The following is a 22,529-nucleotide window of genomic DNA, read 5'->3' on the forward strand; positions in this document are numbered from 1 at the left end:
TAGGCCAACATTTATCACCCATCCCTAATTGCCCTTGAACTGAGTGGCTTGTTAGGCCATTTCAGAGGGCATTTAAGAGTCAATCACATTGCTGTGGGTCTGGAATCACATGTAGGCCAGACCAGGTAAGGACAGCAGATTTCCTTCCCTAAAGGACATTAGTGAACCAGATGGGTTTTTACAACCATCGACAATGGTTTCATGGCCATCATTCGAATAGCTTTTAATTCCAGATTTTTATAATTGAATTCAAATTTCACCACCTGCCGTGGTGGGATTTAAAACCCATGTCCCCAGAGCATTAGCCTGGGCTCTGGATTACTAGTCCAGTGACATTAGTACTATGCCACCGCCCCCCTATATGGGAGTAATCCACAGGGTAATGTGAATCCCAAGGCACTGAAATTGGAAATACATGTTCAGCTGATTAGAGGAAGGTATCTGAGATGAGACCCAGTCCATTCAGTCAGCAGATTCCACCCTGAATCCTCACTGAGCTTTGTTTCTCCCCCACAGTCCTGACCACTCTGTGCGTCAATCAAATCTCTTTCCAGTCGCTGTATTGAGCTGCCTGGTGAATTACCAAACATGTCAATGCATGATATGTCAGACTTTGGGGAAGCTGCCTCTTTCCTGAGGAAAAGCGATAAGGAGCTAATGGTAATGCAAACCATTGCCTTTGACGGTAAGGAAGCAACTTTATCTTGTGACAACTGAGGTGTTATGTACACGATCCTCTCAATCAGGAGAAAAACTGAACGATACAGACTAAGAAATGTTTATCTGATTTTCAGTCCAGTGCACTCCTCATTAACTAGGTCCCAATAATCCAGTGAATAAGATCAGGGCACCATAGCATACCACACCACACGGAGCAGGAAGGCTTCAGGTTAATCACCAGCCTGTGCTGAGTTGTTGATGGGAGATGGTGTGTGTGGAACAATCAATCTCCAACCCTTGGACAAAAGCTTTCAAAGCTCCCAGTGTTTGTGAAACTGATCCAAGCTGGGCTGAAATGGACAATGACATCAAGTTATTCCAATAAATGCAGCAGCAGCTTCTGACAGGTCAAAGGGCAGTGTTCTAAACGATATCCTGCTCAATCTCTGAGACTTTCTTTATAGAGTCATAGAATCTTACAGCACAGAAGGAGACCATTCGGCCCATCGTGCCTGTGCTGCCTCTTTGAAAGAACTATCCAATTAATCCCGCAACCCCTATTCTTTCCCCACAGTCCTGCAAATCTTTCCAACTATTTATCCAATTCCCTTCATAAAGTTACTATTGAATCTTCTTCCACCACCCTTTCAGGCAGCGCATTCCAGATCATAGCAACTCGCTGCTTATCATTCTAGTAAATCTCCTCTGCACCCTCTCCAAGGTCTTGATATCTTGGGCGGCAGAGTGACACAGTGGTTAGCACCGCAGCCTCACAGCTCCAGCGACCCGGGTTCGATTCTGGGTACTGCCTGTGCGGAGTTTGCAAGTTCTCCCTGTGACTGCGTGGGTTTCCGCCGGGTGCTCTGGTTTCCTTCCACAGCCAAAGACTTGCAGGTTGATAGGTAAATTGGCCATTGTAAATTGCCCCTAGTGTAGGTAGGTGGTAGGGGAATGGAGGGGAGGCGGTAGGAATATGGGATTAATGTAGGATTAGTATAAAAGCAAAATACTGCGGATTCTGGAAATCTGAAACAAAAACAAGAAATGCTGGAATCACTCAGCAGGTCTGGCAGCATCTGTGGAAAGAGAAGCAGAGTTAACGTTTCGGGTCAGTGACCCTTCTTCGGAACTGACAAATATTAGAAAAGTCACAGATTATAAACAAGTGAGGTGGGGGTGGGGCAAGAGATAACAAAGGAGAAGGTGCAGATTGGACCAGGCCACATAGCTGACCAAAAGGTCACGGAGCAAAGGCAAACAATATCTTAATGGTGTGTTGAAAGACAAAGCATTAGTAAAGATTAGGTGTGAATACACTGAATATTGAACAGCAGCAAGTGCAAACCTGCACTTGCTGCTGTTCAATATTCAGTGTATTCACACCTAATCTGTACTAATGCTTTGTCTTTCAACACACCATTAAGATATTGTTTGCCTTTGCTCCGTGACCTTTTGGTCAGCTATGTGGCCTGGTCCAATCTGCACCTTCTCCTTTGTTATCTCTTGCCCCACCCCCACCTCACTTGTTTATAATCTGTGACTTTTCTAATATTTGTCAGTTCCGAAGAAGGGTCACTGACCCGAAACGTTAACTCTGCTTCTCTTTCCACAGATGCTGCCAGACCTGCTGAGTGATTCCAGCATTTCTTGTTTTTGTTTAGGATTAGTATAAATGGGTGGTTGATGGTCAGCACAGACTCGGTGGGCCGAAGGGCCTGTTTCAGTACTGTATCTCTAAATAAATAAAAGCCCTCCTAAAGTGTGGTGCCCAGAATTGGACACAATCCTCCAGCTGAGGCCTAATCAGTGATTTATAAATGTTTAGTGTAACTTCCTTGCATTTGTACTCTATTCCTCGTTTAATAAAGTGAAGGATCCCATCTGTTGTTTAAACAACTTTCTCCACTTGTCCTGTCACCTCCAGAGACTGGTGTCCGTACACTCCAAGTAAAATCCCCTGAACTCCTTTAAGCAGAAACTATCATTGTGTTTCCTCAGAATGAGAGTTGATTCAGCTGTCATTCTTGGCTATGCTTGATCTTTAGGCAAGAAGCGGTGCTGGGTTCCTGATGAGAAGGAGGCTTATATGGAAGCTGAGATAACAGAATGGACTGGTGGAAAGGTGACTGTGGAAACAAAGAATGGCAAAGTAAGTGGGAGACTGACTGGTAAACATCCCATTTTGCACAAGAGCATCTGAACATCTTACTGTCCTGTGTCCATCTACCCAGGCTTCAATTCTTTTGTGCTGAGGTTCATCTACTGTCCTGGATCCATCTACTGTCCTGGGTTCATCTGCTGTCCTAGCTCCATCTATTGTCCAGGTTACATCTACTATCCTGGGTCCATCTACTGTCCAGGGTCCATCTACTGTCCAGGGTCCATCTACTGTCCAGGGTCCATTTAATGTCCTGGGTCCATCTGCTGTCCTGGGTCCATCTACTGTCCAGGGTCCATCTACTGTCCAGGGTCCATTTAATGTCCTGGGTCCATCTGCTGTCCTGGGTCCATCTGCCGTCCTGGGTCCATCTACTGTCCTGAGTCCATCTGATGTCCTGTGTCCATCTGCTGTCCTGGGTCCATCTACAGTCCTGGGTCCATCTGATGTCCTGGGTCCATCTGCTGTCCTGGGTCCATCTCCTGTCCTGGGTCCATCTGCTGACCTGCGTCCATCTACTGTCCTGGGTCCATCTACTGTCCTGGGTCCATCTGATGTCCTGAGTCCATCTACTGTCCTAGGTCCATCTCCTGTCCTGGGTCCATCTCCTGTCCTGGGTCCATCTACTACCCTGGGTCCATCTACTACCCTGGGTCCATCTGCTGTCCTGGGTCCATCTGCTGTCCTGGGTTCATCTGCTGTCCTGGGTCCATCTGCTGTCCTGGGTCCATCTGCTGTCCTGGGTCTATCTGATGTCCTGGGTCCATCTGCTGTCCTGGCTCCATCTGCTGTCCTGGGTCCATCTACTGTCCTGGGTCCATCTACTGTCCTGGGTCCATCTGCTGTCCTGGATCCATCTGCTGTCCTGGATCCATCTGCTGTCCTGGATCCATCTGCTGTCCTGGGTTCATCTGCTGTCCTGGGTTCATCTGCTGTCCTGGGTTCATCTGCTGTCCTGGCTCCATCTACTGTCCTGGGCCCATCTGCTGTCCTGGGTCCATCTACAGTCCTGGGTTCATCTACTGACCTGGGTCCATCTGCTGTCCTGGGTCCATCTGCTGTCCTGGGTCCATCTGCTGTCCTGGGTCCATCTGATGTCCTGGATCCACCTACTGTCCTGGATCCATCTGCTGTCCTGGATCCATCTGCTGTCCTGGGTCCATTTGCTGTCCTTGGTTCATCTACTGTCCTGGGTCCATCTGCTGTCCTGGGTCCATCTACTGTCCTGGGTCCATCTGCTGTCCTGGGTCCATCTGCTGTCCTGGGTCCATCTGATGTCCTGGATCCATCTACAGTCCTGGGTTCATCTACTGACCTGGGTCCATCTGCTGTCCTGGGTCCATCTGCTGTCCTGGGTCCATTTGCTGTCCTTGGTTCATCTACTGTCCTGGGTCCATCTGCTGTCCTGGGTCCATTTGCTGTCCTTGGTTCATCTACTGTCCTGGATCCATCTGCTGTCCTGGGTCCATTTGCTGTCCTTGGTTCATCTACTGTCCAGGGTCCATCTGCTGTCCTGGGTCCATCTACTGTCCTGGGTCCATCTGCTGTCCTGGGTCCATCTGCTGTCCAGGGTCCATCTGCTGTCCTGGGTCCATCTACTGTCCTGGGTCCATCTGCTGTCCTGGGTCCATCTGCTGTCCTGGGTCCATCTGCTGTCCTGGGTCCATCTACTGTCCTGGGTCCATCTACTGTCCTGGATCCATCTGCTGTCCTGGGTCCATCTGCTGTCCTGGGTCCATCTACTGTCCTGGGTCCATCTACTGTCCTGGATCCATCTACTGTCCTGGATCCATCTGCTGTCCTGGGTCCATCTGCTGTCCTGGGTCCATATGCTGTCCTGGGTTCATCTACTGTCCTGGGTCCATCTACTGTCCTGGATTCATCTACTGTCCTGGATTCATCTACTGTCCTGGGTCCATCTGCTATCCAGGGTCCATCTGCTGTCCAGGGTCCATCTGCTGTCCTGGATTCATCTACTGTCCAAGGTCCATCTACTGGCCGGGGTCCATCTGCTGTCCTGGGTCCATCTGCTGTCCTGGGTCCATATGCTGTCCTGGGTTCATCTACTGTCCTGGGTCCATCTACTGTCCTGGATTCATCTACTGTCCTGGATTCATCTACTGTCCTGGGTCCATCTGCTATCCAGGGTCCATCTGCTGTCCAGGGTCCATCTGCTGTCCTGGATTCATCTACTGTCCAAGGTCCATCTACTGGCCGGGGTCCATCTGCTGTCCTGGGTCCATCTGCTGTCCTGGGTTCATCTACTGTCCAGGGTCCATCTACTGTCCGGGGTCCATCTACTGTCCAGGGTCCATCTACTGTCCAAGGTCCATCTACTGGCCGGGGTCCATCTGCTGTCCTGGGTCCATCTGCTGTCCTGGGTCCATCTGATGTCCTGGGTTCATCTACTGTCCAGGGTCCATCTACTGTCCAAGGTCCATCTACTGGCCGGGGTCCATCTGCTGTCCTGGGTCCATCTGCTGTCCTGGATTCATCTACTGTCCAAGGTCCATCTACTGGCCGGGGTCCATCTGCTGTCCTGGGTCCATCTGCTGTCCTGGGTTCATCTACTGTCCAGGGTCCATCTACTGTCCAAGGTCCATCTACTGGCCGGGGTCCATCTGCTGTCCTGGGTCCATCTGCTGTCCTGGGTTAATCTACTGTCCAGGGTCCATCTACTGTCCGGGGTCCATCTACTGTCCGGGGTCCATCTCCTGTCCTGGGTCCATCTGCTGACCTGCGTCCATCTACTGTCCTGGGTCCATCTACTGTCCTGGGTCCATCTGATGTCCTGAGTCCATCTACTGTCCTAGGTCCATCTCCTGTCCTGGGTCCATCTCCTGTCCTGGGTCCATCTACTACCCTGGGTCCATCTACTACCCTGGGTCCATCTGCTGTCCTGGGTCCATCTGCTGTCCTGGGTCCATCTACTATCCTGGGTCCATCTGCTGTTCAGCATCGCCTCTATCTTGGGTCCATTGCTGTTCCTGGTCCACTTATCGTGCCCTCCTCATGGGTCCAAGTGACTCCTGAACGAGTCTAAGCTTTTCTCCTCAGCCATGTTGTTGTTTGAGTATTGATCTCTTTATGAGTAAAAGGTTCCTTCTGACGTCAGTTCTGAAATCTCCCTTTGTTCCCTTGTTCCACTGTCATAGTTTATCTTGAACCATGTTCTAGATTGACCTGTTTAAAGGTTTACCATCTTAGAATTTTCATTACTTTCAAGGATGAAGAGATTGGGGGCTGGATTTTGAATCGCAGTCCCAGAGGTTGTCTCTGGAACCTGATGTGTTCAGACAATCCGCAAGGGTGGGCTGGGGGGAGGGGGGAAAGGGGAAGCCGCACCTCTCCAATTAAGGGGCTATTAAGCTCCTTTAGGAGCTCGTTAAGGGGGTGGGGGTTTCAAAGAGGAATCCAGCAAGTCTGACCCATCTGGTGCACAATGGTGTACGGCTGTTGGGCTCGCAATGGGCAGGGGGCTTACTTTGGTGTTTGAAGAAATGTTTTCAGACAATGGGGATCATGCACGGGGCCGGGCCCAGTGCATTTTTATTTACTATGGAACCACTGCCTCACCTGGTCAATCTGCTCTGAGGAGCTGCCTGCTCTCCTCAACAAGGCAGTAACAAGCCCCATCACAGCTGCTGCTTACCTTTGCCTCTGGCCCCAGGCAGCTCCCGCCTCCTCCAGACCCTTGGCACCACTAATTGGGCACTGAGCTCGCCTCCTACTCAGTTAGAGCATTACCATTTGAAGATCGCGTCACCTTGGCAACACAGCCGAGGCATGGGGTAAGGACCTGGAAATGATCCGCACAGCAGGTTCCCGAGCCCATTCTGAAAATCCAGCCCCCTTTTTCTCTAGTCTTACCTCATATCTCGAAACTTTGTGTCTCTTACACAGCCTCCAGTGTGAGCTGTTCCTCTTATATCATCGACTTGAGCAGATCCCTTTAAACTGTTCAGAACTCCTCCTCTGTCTGAGCAAATCACCAAGCATGACCTGTTTTCTGTATTGTTCCAAAGTGATGTGTTGTGATGGCAGACACACCTGTCTCTCATTCTACACCATTTAGCGCCTGTATTCAGTGCGATTTTATCTCATTTAAGTGACTCTTGCTGCCGTTTATTATAAAAGAGATCTTTTATGTGCAGTCAACCTGCATTGCAAGTGAAGGGGGGGTCTCTTCCTTGTGCCCCTCCCCCCACCCCCCCCCCCCCCGCCCATTTCACTTGCTGAAATCCTAATTCTTTTCTAACCTTTGCCAGTTCTGATGAAAGGTCACAGATCTGAAACATTAACTCTGTTTCTCTCTCCACAAATGCTGCCAGACCTGCTGAGTATTTCCAGAACTTTTGGTTTTTATTTCTGCTGTTCTGGCAGATTGACAAATGTTTTAACTTGCGTTTCTTTCTCTTTTCCTCTGTCTTCCTTTCAGACTTTAACAATTAAAGAAGATGATGTTCAGCAGATGAACCCACCCAAGTTCGATATGATTGAAGACATGGCCATGCTGACCAACCTGAACGAAGCCTCCGTGCTGTCAAACCTCCGCCGCCGTTACAGTAACTGGATGATCTATGTAAGAATTGCCATGTGGCCCTCACTTGCTGAATGGTGGAAATTATTAGAATTTAAAACTTTTAACAAAATGGGACTTGCTGGAAGGTGGGATTAGATTGGGTGGCTAGTTTTTTTTAGCTGGCACAAACACGATGGGCTGAATGGCCTCCTTTTGTGCCATTGCTTTTCTATGGTTCTATTGAATGGTTAGGACTTTCAGTCACACGGTGAGAATTTCCTGATGTCACTCTGAGCTTCACATTGAACAAAGGGTACAAGAGTAAGGAAGTTATGTTGAACTTGTATAAGGCGCTAGTTCGGCCTCAGCTGGAGTATTGCATCCATTTTTGGGTGTCACACTTGAGGAAAGATGTGAGGGAATTGGAGAGAGTACAGAAAAGATTCACGAGAATGGTTCCAGGGATGAGGAATTTCAGTTATGAAGATAGATTGGAGAAGTTGGGACAGTTTTCCTTGGTGAAGGTGAGAGGTGATTTGATAGAGGTATTCAAAATCATGATGGGTCTGGACAGAGTAGATAGAGAGAAACTGTTCCAACTCGTGAAAGGATCGAGAACAAGAAGGCACAGATTTAAAGTATTGGTAAAAGAAGCAAAAGTGACATGAGGAAAAACTTTTTCACACAGCGAGTGGTTAAGGTCTGGAATGCACTGCCTGGGAGTGTGGTGGAGGCAGGTTCAAATGAAGCATTCAAAAGGGAATTAGACAGTTATATGAAAAGGAAGAATGTGCAGGGTTACGGGGAGAAGGCAGTGGAATGGAACTGAGGGAATTGCTCTTTCAGAGAGCCGGTGTGGGCATGATGGGCCGAATGGCCTCCTTCTGCACTGTAACAATTCTGTGATTCTGTGAATTGAGCAGAAAGCTGGAGTATCCCAGTGACAGCATCAAAGGCCAATGGTCATGTCTGACATCTGTGATCTCCCCTTGCAGCCTAGGGACAATCCAAGCTCCTGCCTCTGTAGGGCCAAGCTAGGGCAGGGGGACAAAGGCAATGGGGAAAATGTGCAAAAATAAAGATGAAACAAGGCCACATAACCGCCCAAAATTCCTGACTTCAGGAAACATGGTTTAATTCATTCACACTTTGGGAATGAAGTAAAATAATCAAATCCCCTTCAAACTGGGGACTGGTCCTGGGCATGGAGATTAGAGGTCAGAGGCTGGAGGCTGGAGGTCAGGTCCGAGGGACGGTGCGAGGAATCTGAGGTTGTAGCTTTGGGTTGTGAATCCCCATGCTTGGAGTTGCCACCTCCAGGCAGTCTGTTACAGAGAAAGAATGAAAATGTATCCATCTCCAGAAGGACACAATGGGTCCCAGTGAGGGGATGCACCCAGGGGGTCCAAACCAGGGGGAACCAAACCAAAGGGACCAAACCACGGGGCGCCAAACCAGAAGGACCCACCCGCAGGGTGGGGTGTTGGGGGGGAGGCCAAACCGGCGGAACAACATCTGGACTTCCCTCTTAATTCAGGGGACAGGGGAGAGATTCCATGGTCAGGAACATGGGGCCTGTGTTTGCTGGAATGTCTCAGGTGTGGTTCAGACAACTGAAGAACCCTCTCAAACCGACCCTTGCTGCAATTATACAGGGCCTTGGTGAGACCACACCTGGAATATTGTGTCAGTTTTGGTCTCCTTATCTGAGGAAGGATGTTCTTGCTATGGAAGGAGTGCAGCGAGGTTCTCCAGACTGATTCCTGGGATGGCAGGACTGAAGTATGAAGAGAGATTGGGTCGATTAGGCTTGTATTCACTAGAGTTTAGAAGAATGAGAGGGGATCTCATAGAAACCTACAAAATTCTAACAGGACTGGACAGACTAGATGCAGGAAGGATGTTCCCGATGGAGGGGGAGTCCAGGACCAGGGGTCACAATCTAAGGATAAGGGGTAAGCCATTTAGGACTGAAATGAGGAGGGATTTCTTCACCCAGAGAGTGGTGAACCTGTGGAATTCTCTACCACAGAAAGCAGTTAAGGCCAAATCATTAAATATATTCAAGAAAGAGTTAGATATAATTCTTAGGGCTAATGGGATCAAGAGATACGGGGAGAAAGCGGGAACAGGTTCCTGAGTTTGGATGATCAGCCATGATCATATTGAATGGCGGTGCAGGCTCGAAGGGCCGAATGGCCTACTCCTGCTCCTATTTTCTATGTTTCTATGTGTCTATGACCCACTGGGTCAGTCTGGGGGCACCAGGGGGGCAATGCTGACGTAAACTCTGGGATTGCAGCTCATGGATTTTCCAGTATATCAGACTGCCACCTCACTTACAAACTGTCGACTTTAAAACCCAAATTTCACAGCACCCGATTTTCAGCTCCCTCTTTTACCCCTTCACTCTTGGTGTCCTGCAATGTCTAAAATAATTTCCTTCTACAGTGGGCCCATGCTCACTCTCAGACATCCCTGGGAAATAGCTGATGCACCAGGCAGCCTGAGCATCTCAGAGGGAGAGACAGAGAGATGATTTAACGCCACGTGTAAGACTGTTCTACATTGTGCTCAGACTCACTGGGAACTGGATTAAAACAGTTCAAACTTTACAGTGAATCCTTGTAGCCATTGAACAGAGGCCATTTCAACTTTATCTGTTTGGGCAGGATTTGAATCCAGTTCCCAGAGGTGAAAGGTCAATCAGCTCCACCTAATCTCTTGTCTCTTAATCAAGTCTGTGAGGAAGGTTAGACAGTTGACAGGGCAAAGTTGCAGCCAGTATGATGGGTTGAAGTGTGTCTATTTTAATGCAAGAAGTGTCAGGAATAAGGGTGATGAACTTAGATCATGGATCAGTACTTGGAGCTACGATGTTGTGGCCATTACGGAGACGTGGATATCACAGGGGCAGGAATGGATGTTGGATGTTCTGGGGTTTCAAAAGGAATAGGGAGGGAGGTAAAAGAGGTGGGGGAGTGGCATTGTTAATCAGGGATAGTATCACAGCTGCAGAAAGGGAGGTCGTCGAGGAGGGTTTGTCTACTGAGTCATTATGGGTGGAAGTCAGAAACAGGAAAGGAACAGTCACTTTATTGGGAGTTTTCTATAGACCCCCCAATAGCAATAGAGACACAGAGGAACAGATTGTTTAGTTTAGAGATACAGCACTGAAACAGGCCCTTCGGCCCACCGAGTCTGTGCCGACCATCAACCACCCATTTATACTAATCCTACACTAATCCCATATTCCTACCACATCCTCACCTGTTCCTATATTCCCCTACCACCTACCTATACTAGGGGCAATTGCTAATGGCCAATTTACCTATCAACCTGCAAGTCTTTTGGCTGTGGGAGGAAACCGGAGCACCCGGAGGAAACCCACGCAGACACAGGGAGAACTTGCAAACTCCACACAGGCAGTACCCAGAATTGAACCCGGGTCGCTGGAGCTGTGAGGCTGCGGTGCTAACCACTGCGCCACTGTGCCGCCGAGATTGGGAGGCAGATTTTGGAAAGGTGCAGAAGTAACAGGGTTGTTATCATGGGTGACTTCAACTTCCCTAATATTGATTGGAACCTCCTTAGTGCAAATAGTTTGGATGGAGCAGTTTTTGTCAGGTGTGTCCAGGAAGGTTTCCTGACTCAATATGTAGATAGGCCGACTAGAAGGAAGGCTATGTTGGATTTGGTGCTTGGCAACGAACCAGGCCAGGTGGCAGATCTCTCGGTGGGAGAGCATTTCGATGATAGTGATCACAACTCCCTATAGTCATGGAGAGGGACAGGAGCAGACGGGATGGGAAAATATTTAATTGGGGGAGGGGAAATTACAATGCTGTTAGGCAGGAAATGGGGAGCATAAATTGGGAACAGATGTTCTCAGGGAAATGCACGACAGAAATGTGGAGGTTGTTTAGGGAGCACTTGCTGCGACTGCTGGATAGGTTTGTCCTGATGAGGCAAGGAAGGGATGGTAGGGTGAAGGAACCTTGGATGACAAGAGATGTGGAACAGCTAGTCAAGAGGAAGAAGGAAGCTTACTTAAGGTTGAGGAAGCAAGGATCAGAAAGGGCTCTAGAGGGTTACAAGGTAGCCAGGAAGGAACTGAAGAATGGACTTAGGAGAGCTAGAAGGGGACATGAAAAAGTCTTGGCGGGTAGGATTAAGGAAAATCCCAAGGCATTCTACACTTATGTGAGGAACAAGAGGATGGCCAGAGTGAGGGTAGGGCCGATCAGGGATAGTGGAGGGAACTTGTGCCTGGAGTCGGAGGAGGTAGGGGAGGTCCTAAATGAATACTTTGCTTCAGTATTCACTAGTGAGAGGGACCTGGTCGTTTGTGAGGACAGCGTGAAACAGGCTGATATGCTCGAACAGGTTGATGTTAAGAGGGAGGATGTGCTGGAAATTTTGAAAGACATGAGGACAGATAAGTCCCCGGGGCCAGATGGGATATACCCAAGGATATTACGGGAAGCGAGGGAAGAGATTGCCGCGCCTTTGGCGATGATCTTTGCGTCCTCACTGTCCACTGGAGTAGTACCAGATGATTGGAGGGTGGCAAATGTTATTCCCTTGTTCAAGAAAGGGAATAGGGATAACCCTGGAAATTATAGATCAGTCAGTCTTACGTCGGTAGTGGGCAAATTATTGGAGAGGATTCTGAGAGACAGGATTTATGATTATTTGGAAAAGCATAGTTTGATTAGAGACAGTCAGCATGGCTTTGTGAGGGGCAGGTCATGCCTCACAAGCCTTATTGAATTCTTTGAAGATGTGACAAAACACATTGATGAAGGAAGAGCAGTGGATGTGGTGTATATGGATTTTAGCAAGGCGTTTGATAAGGTTCCCCATGGTAGGCTCATTCAGAAAGTAAGGAGGCATGGGATTCAGGGAAAGCTGGCTGTCTGGATACAGAGTTGGCTGGCCCATAGAAGACAGAGGGTGGTAGTAGATGGAAAGTATTCAGCATGGAGCTCGGTGACCAGTGGTGTTCCACAAGGATCTGTTCTGGGACCTCTGCTCTTTGTGATTTTTATAAATGACTTGGATGAGGATGTGGAAGGCTGGGTTAGCAAGTTTGCCGATGACACCAAGGTTGCTGGAGTTGTGGATAGTGTGGCAGGTTGTTGTAGGTTGCAACGGGACATTGACAGGATGCAGAGCTGGGCTGAGAAGTGGCAGATGGAGTTCAACCTGGAAAAGTTCATTTTGGAAGGTCGAATTTGAATGCGGAATACAGGCTTAAAGACAGGATTCTTGGTAGTGTGGAGGAACAGAGGGATCTTGGGGTCCATGTCCATAGATCGCTCAAAGTTGCCACTCAAGTTGATAGGGTTGTTAAGAAGGCGTATGGTGTGTTGGCTTTCATTAACAGGGGGATTGAGTTTAAGAGCCACGAGGTTATGCTGCAGCTCTATAAAACCCTGGTTAGACCACACTTGGAATATTGTGTTCAGTTCTGGTCGCCTCATTATAGGAAGGATGTGGAAGCTTTAGAGAGGGTGCAGAGGAGATTTACCAGGATGCTGCCTGGACTGGAGGACATGTCTTATGAAGAAAGGTTGAGGGAGCTAGGGTTTTTCTCATTGGAGCGAAGAAGGATGAGAGGTGACTTGATAGAGGGGTACAAGATGATGAGAGGCATAGATAGAGTGGATAGTCAGAGACTTTTTCCCAGGGTGGAAAGGGCTATCACCAGGGGACATAATTTTAAGGTGATTGGAGGAAGGTTTCGGGGAGATGTCAGAGGTAGGTTCTTTACACAGAGAGTGGTGGGTGCGTGGAATGCACTGCCAGCGGTGGTAGTAGAAGCAGATACATTAGGGACATTTAAGCGACTATTGGATAGATACATGGATGATAGTAGTATGAAGGGTATGTAGGTAGTTTGATCCTAGAGTAGGTTAAAGGTTCGGTACAACATCATGGGCCGAAGGGACTGTACTGTGCTGTACTGTTCTGTGTTCTATGTTCTATGTAAGTTAACATGAACTAGCAGCTTTCTGTCTAACTCTGCCTCTTCCCCACAGACCTACTCTGGATTGTTTTGTGTGACTGTGAACCCATACAAATGGCTCCCAGTGTACAGTCCAATCGTGGTCGCTGCCTACAAGGGCAAGAGACGCTCTGAGGCCCCACCTCACATCTACTCCATTGCTGACAATGCGTACAATGACATGGTCCGCAGTAAGTAGCATCATCACTAGAACCTCTACTGAGACTGGGAAATGTGCAAAACCAAACCACACAGAGAACAATAGCACATCGACTGAGTTATCTGATCTCAGGTGGGCAATGAGTTATACTGTGGGTTGTGAGTATCAGTGAAAGATTCCCTGTATTGGGCAGGTGAGAGTTATACTGCAGGCTGTGAGTATCAGTGAATGCTTCCCTCTATTGGTCAGGTTTTTTTTATTCGTTCATGGGATGTGGGTGTCACTGGCTGGGCCAGCATTTATTGCCCATCCCTAATTGCCCTTGAACTGAGTGGCCATTTCAGAGGGCATTTTAAGAGTCAACCACATTGCTGTGGGTCTGGAGTCAAATGTAGGCCAGACCAGGTAAGGACAGCAGATTTCCTTCCCTAAAGAACATTAGTGAACCAGATGGGTTTTTACAACAATCGACACTGGCTTCATGGTCACACTAGACTAGCATTTTAATTCCAGATTTAGTAATTGAATTCAAATTTCACCATCTGCCATGGTGGGATTTGAACCCACGTCCCCAGAGCATTAGCCTGGATCTCTGGGCTACCAGTCCAGTGACATTACCATTGCACCACTGCCTCCCCTTATACTGAGTTATACTGCAGAGTGTATCAATGAATAATTCTCTGTATTGGCCAGGTGAGAGTTACACTGCAGGCTGTGAGTATCAGTGAATGCTTCCCTGTATTGGTCAGGTGAGAGTTATACTGCAGGTTGTGAGAGGGAGACAGGCTGGGAAGAGTCATTAATTATAATTCAATTTTTCCAGATCGGGAGAACCAATCAATGCTGATTACGTGAGTCCTTAACTTTCACATTTTAATAATATAAACTAATTCTTGTGAGTATTTAAAACCAAAATTAAAGTGAGTTCATTGATAAGGACTGAATTTTAGCTTGGTAATATCCCTGTGAATATTCTCAAATATTGCTCATAACCCTTGTGATTTATCAGCATTACCTAGATCTGTGCCTGAGTAATAACCCTCAGTACCATCTCAAATATTCATCTTGATCAAGGCTTTTCTAACTTTTATGCTTATGGTTTGTTTTTAGATTTTGCTATTGACACTATTGTCCCACAGGATGTTAACTGGCTGCCTGACTGAGCTGTGACAATATAACATTGTGTATTTGTATAACATAACTCTGTGTTACTGGGGATAACACTCATTTGTCCATATTTATAATGGGAAATTCCTATGTAAACTTGTCACACTGTAATTACACTCTCCTGCCAGAGGTGTCACTTTGGCACCTCAGCCTTACATCTCCTTGGCCTGTGCTACACTCTGACCCACTCTACTCCTTAAATCGCTGTACATTTCACCAATTAAATATAAGAATGAAAGCATTAAGTCCAAATAAGCAGCTTGAAATGGGGACTGAATGAGGTTTGAGCCTGAGTCCTACTTTCTGACTCCATTTGACTGGAAGATTCCACTTGATGTTGACTCCCCATGGGACGTGCCCCAGGATATCAACTGGCTTAGATATAAAATGACAAGTCTTGCTTTTGTCACTGCAAATTATTAATGGGGCTTAATTTGAGGTAACTGCTGATATTAGTTATTGATGAATCAAAACCCACTCTATAAAATAAATCCACTGAGTCCCCCAAAACATGTCCAAACTCTGTGTGTGCTATTTTGGTTCCCAAGTATCTAAATATAGACCCTTAAAAATGAATTTATAATATAATAATATAACCTTGAGAGTGCACCTCCTGTGCTATGTGGGAGCTCCAGGATGCTTGCTGTATCCAATTGAAGCAGCTTGAACTTCGGGTTTTGGAACTTGAGCGGCACCTGGCGACACTGTGGTGCAGTCATGAGCATGAGAGTTACGTGAATAGCACATTTATAGATGTGGTCATCTCACAGCTTAAGAGTATGCAGGGAGAGAGGGAATGGGTGACCGCCAGGCAGTCAATAAGAATCAGGCAGGTAGTGCGGGAGACCCCTCAGTGCATCTCACTCTCCAACAGGTATTCAGTTCTGAATACTGAGAAAAGTGATACTTCACCTGGGGAGTGCAGCCAGAGCCAGGTCCATGGGTGGCTCAGCTGCACAGGGGGGCACAGGGAAGACTGGAAGAGCCATAGTGATAGGTAATTCAATAGTCAGGGGAACAGACAGGCATTTCTGTGGCCGCAGACGTGAATCCAGACGTGAATGGTGTGATGCCTCCCTGGTGCCAGGGTCAATGAAGTCATTGAGTGGCTGCAGAGCATCCTGAAGGGGAAGGGTGAACAGCCAGCAGTCGTGGTCCACATCGGAACCAACGACATAGGTGGAAAGAGGGATGTGGTCCTGCAGTCAGAATTTAGGGAGCTAGGTAAAAAATTAGCAAGCAGGACCCCAAAAGCAGTAATCTCTGGATTACTCCCAGTGCCACTCGCAAGTGAGTATAAAAATAGAAGGATAAGACAGATGAATGTGTGGTTGGAAAGATGGTGCAGGAGGGAGGGCTTCAGATTCTTGGGACATTGGGACCGGCTCTGGGGGAGATGGGACCTATTCAGGCCGGATGGGTTGCACCTGAACAGAGCCGGGACTGAGTTCCTTGCGGGACGTTTTGCTAGTGCTGTTGGGGAAGGTTTAAACTAGTTTGGCAGTGGGATGGGGACCCAAGGGCAGACTCAACTGGGACAAAATCAGAAATTAAAATGGAAGGCAGAAAATTAATGGATGAGTCTGGAAGACAGAGGAAACAAAGGTTATAAAATTAAAAAAAAAGTTTGGCAGTGCTCAAGGGTATCTATTTCAATACAAGGAGTATAGCAAATAAAGCAGATGAGCTGAGGGCACAGATAGACACGTGGCAGTATGACATCATAGCTATTACAGAAACATGGCTTAAGGAGGGTCAGGTTTGGCAGCTCAATGTTCCTGGTTACAGGGTTTTCAGATGTGATAGGGAGGGGGATAAGACAGGAGGGGGAGTGGCAATTTTGGTCAAGGAAACTATTACAGCTGTGAGGAGGGATGATGTGTTGGAAGGTTCATCAAATGAGGCCATACGGATTGAGCTAAGGAACAAAAAAGGGGCAATCACACTGCTGGGAGTGTACTATAGACCCCCAAACAGTCAGAGGGAGATAGAAGAGCAGATATGTAGACAGATCTCTGAGAAGTGTAAGAACAATAGGGCAGTAATAGTAGGGGATTTTAACAACCCCAATATTAACTGGGATAGTTTTAGTGTGAAAGGAATTGAGGGAGCAGAATTCTTGAGGTGTATTCAGGAGAACATTTTTGCCCAGTATGTAGCAAGTCCAACAAGAGAGGATGCAGTTTTAGACTTAGTTTTAGGAAATGAAGATGGGCAGGTGGAAGGAGTGGCAGTGGGAGAGCATTTTGGAGGTAGTGATCATAATTCAGTCAGTTTTAACATAATTATGGAAAAGGACAGAGATAGAACAGGAGTTAGAGTTTTCAATTGGGGCAAGGCCAGTTTTACTAAACTGAGGAGTGATTTAGTGAAAGTAGACTGGAAACAGCGACTTGAAGGTAAATCAGTGTCAGAACAGTGGGAGGCATTCAAAGGGGTTCAGGGTAAACCTGTTCCAACAAAGAAAAAGGGTGATTTGGCCAAATCTAGAGCCCCATGGATGTCAAGGAGCTTACAGGGTAAGATAAGGCAGAAAAGGAAAGCTAATATCCGACACCGAGAACTCAATACTACAGAAAGCCGAGAGGAGTATAGAAAGTGGAGGGGTGAAATCAAAAAGGAAATTAGGAAAGCAAAGAGAGGGCATGAAAGAATATTGACAAGCAAAATCAAGGTGAACCCAAAGATGTTTTATCAATATGTTAAGAGTAAGATGAGACAGAAGGGCCCATATATGACCAATAAGCTAACCTATGTGTAGGAGTGGAAGATATTGGTATGGTTCTTAATGAATATAATTCAGCAAAGGAGGACAAAGGGATTGATTAAGAAGGGGGAAATTGAGTATGGGAGTAAGCTTGTAGAGAACATAAAAACTGACTGTAAAAGCTCTATAGATATGTGAAGAGAAAAAGATTAGTGAAGACAAATGTGAGTCCCTTACAGTCAGAAACGGGGGAATTTATAATGGGGAACAAAGAAATGGCAGACCAATTAAATACATACTTTGGTTCTGTCTTCACAGAGGAGGACACAATTTCCCTCCCAGAAATGTTGGGGAACATAGGATCTAGTGAGAAGGAGGAACTGTATGAAATCAGTATTAGTAGAGAAATGGTGTTAGGGAAATTGATGAGATTGAAGGCCGATAAATCCCCAGGGCCTGATAATCTACATCCCAGAGTACTAAAGGAAGCGGCCTTAGAAAATAGTAGATGTATTGCTGGTCATTTTTCAAAATTATATAGACCAGAACAGTTCCAACGGATTGGAAGGTAGCTAACGTAACCCCACTATTTAAAAAAGGAGGTAGAGAGAAAACAGGCAATTATCGACCAGTTATCCTGACATCAGTAGTGGGGAAAATGCTAGAGTCCATTATAAAAGATGTAATAGCAGAGCACTTGGAAAACAATGACAGGATTAGACAAAGTCAACATGGATTTACGAAAGGGAAATCATGCTTGACAAGCCTACTGGAATTTTTTGAGGATGTAACTAGTAGAATAGATAAGGGAGAACCAGTGGATGTGGTGTATTTGGACTTTCAGAAGGCTTTCGATAAGGTCCCACATAAGAGATTAGCGTGCAAAATTAAAGCACATGGGATTGGGGGTAAGGTACTGACATGGATAGAGAACTGGTTGGCAGACAGGAAACAAACGAGTAGGAATAACAGGTCTTTTTCCAAGTGGCAGGCAGTGACTAGTGGGGTACCGCAGGGATCAATGTTAGGACCCCAGCTATTCACAATATATATTAATGATATAGATGAGGGCATTAAATGTAATATATCCAAGTTTGCAGACGACACAAAGCTGGGTGAGAGTGTGAGCTGTGAGGAGGATGCAGAGAAGCTCCAGTGTGATTTGGACAAGTTGAGTGAGTGGGCAAATACATGGCAGATGCAGTATAATGTGGATAAATGTGAGGTTATCCACTTTGGTGGCAAAAACAGAAAGGCAAATTATTATCTGAATGGCGATAGATTGGGAAAGGGGGAGGTGCAACGAGACTTGGGTGTCCTTGTGCACCAGTCGCTGAAAGTAAGCATGCAGGTGCAGCAGGCAGTTAAGAAGGCAAATGGTATGTTGGCCTTCATAGCGAGAGAATTCGAGTACAGGAGCAAGAATGTCTTGCTGCAATTATACAAGACCTTGGTGAGACCACATCTGGAGTATTGTGTGCAGTTTTGGTCTCCTTATCTGAGGAAGGATGTTCTTGCTATGGAGGGAGTGCAGCGAAGGTTCACCAGACTGATTCCTGGGATGGTAGGACTGACATATGAAGAGAGATTGGGTCGATTAGGCTTGTATTCGCTAGAGTTTAGAAGAATGAGAGGGGATCTCATAGAAACCGACAAAATTCTAACAGGACTGGACAGGCTAGATGCAGGAAGGATGTTCCCGATGGTGGGGGAGTCCAGGACCAGGGGTCACAATCTAAGGAAAAGGGGTAAGCCACTTAGGACTGAGATGAGGAGGGATTTCTTCACCCAGAGAGTGGTGAACCTGTGGAATTCTCTACCACAGAAAGCAGTTGAGGCCAAATCATTAAATATATTCAAGAAAGAGTTAGATATAGTTCTTAGGGCTAAAGGGATCAAGGGATACGGGGAGAAAAAGGGAACAGGGTACTGAGTTTGGATGATCAGCCATGATCATATTGAATGGCGGTGCAGGCTCGAAGGGCCAAATGGTCTACTCCTGCTCCTATTTTCTGTGTTTTTATGTTTCTAATACTTTGCATCTGTCTTCACAAAATAGGGGGCGATGCAGATATTGTAGTTAAGGAGGAAGTGTGTGAAGTATTGGATGTGATAAACATAGGGAGAGAGGAAATATTAATGGGATTGGCATCCTTGAAAGTTGATAAATCACCAGGGCCAGATGAAATGAATCCCAGGCTGTTAAAAGAAGAAAGAGAGGAAATAGCAGAGGATCTGACCATCATTTTCATGTCTTCACTGGATACAGGTGTGGTGCCAGAGAATCGGAGAACTGCTAACCTTGTATCTCTGTTTAAAAAGGGAGCGAAGGATAGATCGAATAAATATATCAGTATAATCTCAGTAGTGGGAAAATTATTGGAATCTATTCTGAGAGACAGGATAAACTGTCACTTAGAAAGGCACAGGTTAATCAAGGATAGTCAGCATGGATTTGTTAAGGAAAGATCTTGTTTGACTAACTTGATCGAATTTTTTGAAGAAGTAACTAGGAAGATAGATGAGGGCAGTGCAGTTGATGTGGTCTACATGGATTTTAGCAAGGCTTTCAACAAGGTCCCACATGGTAGTCTGGTTAAAAAAAAATCCTATGGGTCCCAGGAAAATGCAGCAAGGGGATACAAAATTGGCTCAGTGGCAGGAAACAAAGGGTAATTGTTGATGGGCTGTTTTAGCGACTGGAGGGCTGTTTCCAATGGTGTTCCGCAGGGCTCAGTCCTGGGACCCCTGCTTTTTGTGGTGCATATTAACAATTTGGACGTAAGTGTAGGGGGCATGATCAAGACGTTTGCGGACGACACAAAGATTGGTCATGTGGTAGATAGCGAGGAGGATAGCTCAAGGCTGCAGGAAGATATTGATGGTCCGGTCAGATGGGCAGAAAAGTGACAAATGGAATTCAACCTGGAGAAGTGTGAGGTGATGCATTTGGGGAGGTCAAACAAGGCAAAGGAATACACGATTAATGGGAAAATACTGAGAAGTGTAGAGGACGTGAGGGACCTTGGAGTGAATGTCCACAGATCCCTGAAGGTAGCAGGACAGGTCGATAAGGTGGTTCCGAAGGCATATGGAATCCGTTCCTTTATTAGCCGAGGTATTGGTGGAGTTGCGGATAGTATTGAGGATTGACAGAGGATACAGCAGGATATAGATCGGTTGGAGACTTGGGCGGAGAAATGGCAGATGGAGTTTAATCCAGACAAATGTGAGGTAATGCATTTTGGAAGGTCTAATGCAGGTGGGAAGAATACAGTAAATGGCAGAACCCTTAGGAGTATTGACAGGCAGAGCGATCTGGGCGTACAGGTCCACAGGTCACTGAAAGTGGCAACGCAGGTGGATAAGGTAGTCAAGAAGGCATACGGCATGCTTGCCTTCATCGGTCGGGGCATAGAGTATAAAAATTGGCAAGTCATGCTGCAGCTGTACAGAACTTTAGTTAGGCCACACTTAGAATATTGCGTGCAATTCTGGTTGCCACACTACCAGAAGGACGTGGAGGATTTGGAGAGGGTACAGAAGAGGTTTACCAGGATGTTGCCTGGTCTGGAGGGCATTAGCTATGAGGAGAGGTTGGAAAAACTCGGATTGTTTTCACTGGAACGACTGAGATGGAGGGGCGACATGATAGAGGTTTACAAAGTTATGAGTGGCATGGACAGAGTGGATAGTCAGAAGCTTTTTCCCAGGGTGGAAGAGTCAGTTACTAGGGGACATAGGTTTAAGGTGAGAGGGGCAAAGTTTAGAGGGGATATGCGAGGCAAGTTCTTTACACAGAGGGTGGTGAGTGCCTGAAACTTGCTGCCAGGGAAGGTGGTGGAAGCAGGTACGATAGCGACGTTTAAGAGGCATCTTGACAAATACACAAATAGGATGGGGATAGAGGGATACGGTCCCCGGAAGTGCAGAAGGTTTTAGTTTAGGCAGGCATCAAGATCGGCGCAGGCTTGGAGGGCCGAATAGCCTGTTCCTGTGCTGTACTGTTCTTTGTTCTTTGTTCTTTGTATAGAATATCAGAGCAGGGAGGTTATGCTGGAACTGTATAACTCATTGGTTAGGCCACAACTTGAGTATTGTGTACAGTTCTGGTCACCTCATTACAGAAAGGATGTAATTGCACTAGAGAGGGTACAGAGGAGATTTACGAGGATGTTGCCAGGACTGGAAAAATGCAGCTATGAGGAAAGATTGGATAGGCTGGGGTTGTTCTCCTTGGAACAGAGAAGGCTGAGGGGAGATCTGATTGAAATGTACAACATTTTGAGGGGCCTGGATAGAGTGGAGGTGAAGGGTCTATTCACCTTAGCACAGAGGTCAGAGGGGACATAGATTTAAAGTGATTGGTAGAAAAATTAGAGGGGAGGTGAGGAGAAACCTTTTCACCCAAAGTGTGCTCATGGTCTGGAACTCACTGCCTGAAAGGGTAGTTGAGGCAGAGACCCTCAACTCATTCAAAAGGAGTCTGGATATGCACCTCAAGTGCTGTAATGTGCAGGGCAACGGACCAAATGCTGGAAGGTGGGATTAGAATAGGTGGATCGTTTTTCAGCCAGCACAGGCACGATGGGCCAAGTGGCCTCTTTCTGTCCCTTAAACCTCTTATGTAAAACCTTCTATGCTTCTATCAATTCAAAAACTGAAATGATCGGGAACTGGCCTCAGGCAGTTTGATGTAAGTTGGGCCCAGGTGCCTGTTTGAGGCCTTCATGTAAAGTGAGTCATTTTGAGCACAACTGCACCTGTGTTGCTTCCATTCAGAAAACCAAGTCTGCATTGTCATTAAAGGGACTGCGACAGTCCATCAGCAACAAAGGCAGTTTGCTAACTAAATACTGTCCTGAACGAGCTGGTTGTGCAGGAATGATTCCCCTACCCCACTATATTCCCAAAGATCAATCCCAATTCCCAAACACCTCCCGCCTCCCAACCTTCCCCTCTCCCAAGACAGAGACAGAGAGACTAACAGACAGAGAGAAAGGGAGACAGACAGAAATGCAGACAGACAAACAGATAGAGAGAGAAACAGACAGACAGACAGACAGAGAGAAAGAGACAGATAGAGAGGCAGTGAGAGAGACAGACTGAGAGAGATAGGGAGACAGACAGAGAAGCAGACAAACA

The 22,529-nt window shown here is 46.8% G+C and overlaps 1 protein-coding gene across 1 annotated transcript in view; it reads left to right on the forward strand.

Moving 5' to 3' along the window:
• Positions 1 to 588: 588 nt before the first annotated feature.
• The window catches only part of LOC137378420 (myosin-7-like), a 199,645-nt gene continuing 177,704 nt past the window's right edge, over positions 589 to 22,529 (forward strand). The window contains exons 1-5 of the mRNA XM_068048747.1: positions 589 to 685; positions 2,706 to 2,809; positions 7,257 to 7,400; positions 13,385 to 13,541; positions 14,334 to 14,361. Of these exons, the coding sequence (XP_067904848.1) occupies positions 589 to 685; positions 2,706 to 2,809; positions 7,257 to 7,400; positions 13,385 to 13,541; positions 14,334 to 14,361 (530 nt within the window). The remainder of the gene's footprint in view (positions 686 to 2,705; positions 2,810 to 7,256; positions 7,401 to 13,384; positions 13,542 to 14,333; positions 14,362 to 22,529) is intronic.

Source organism: Heterodontus francisci, chromosome 16, assembly GCF_036365525.1.
Source record: "Heterodontus francisci isolate sHetFra1 chromosome 16, sHetFra1.hap1, whole genome shotgun sequence".
NCBI lineage: Eukaryota > Metazoa > Chordata > Chondrichthyes > Heterodontiformes > Heterodontidae > Heterodontus > Heterodontus francisci.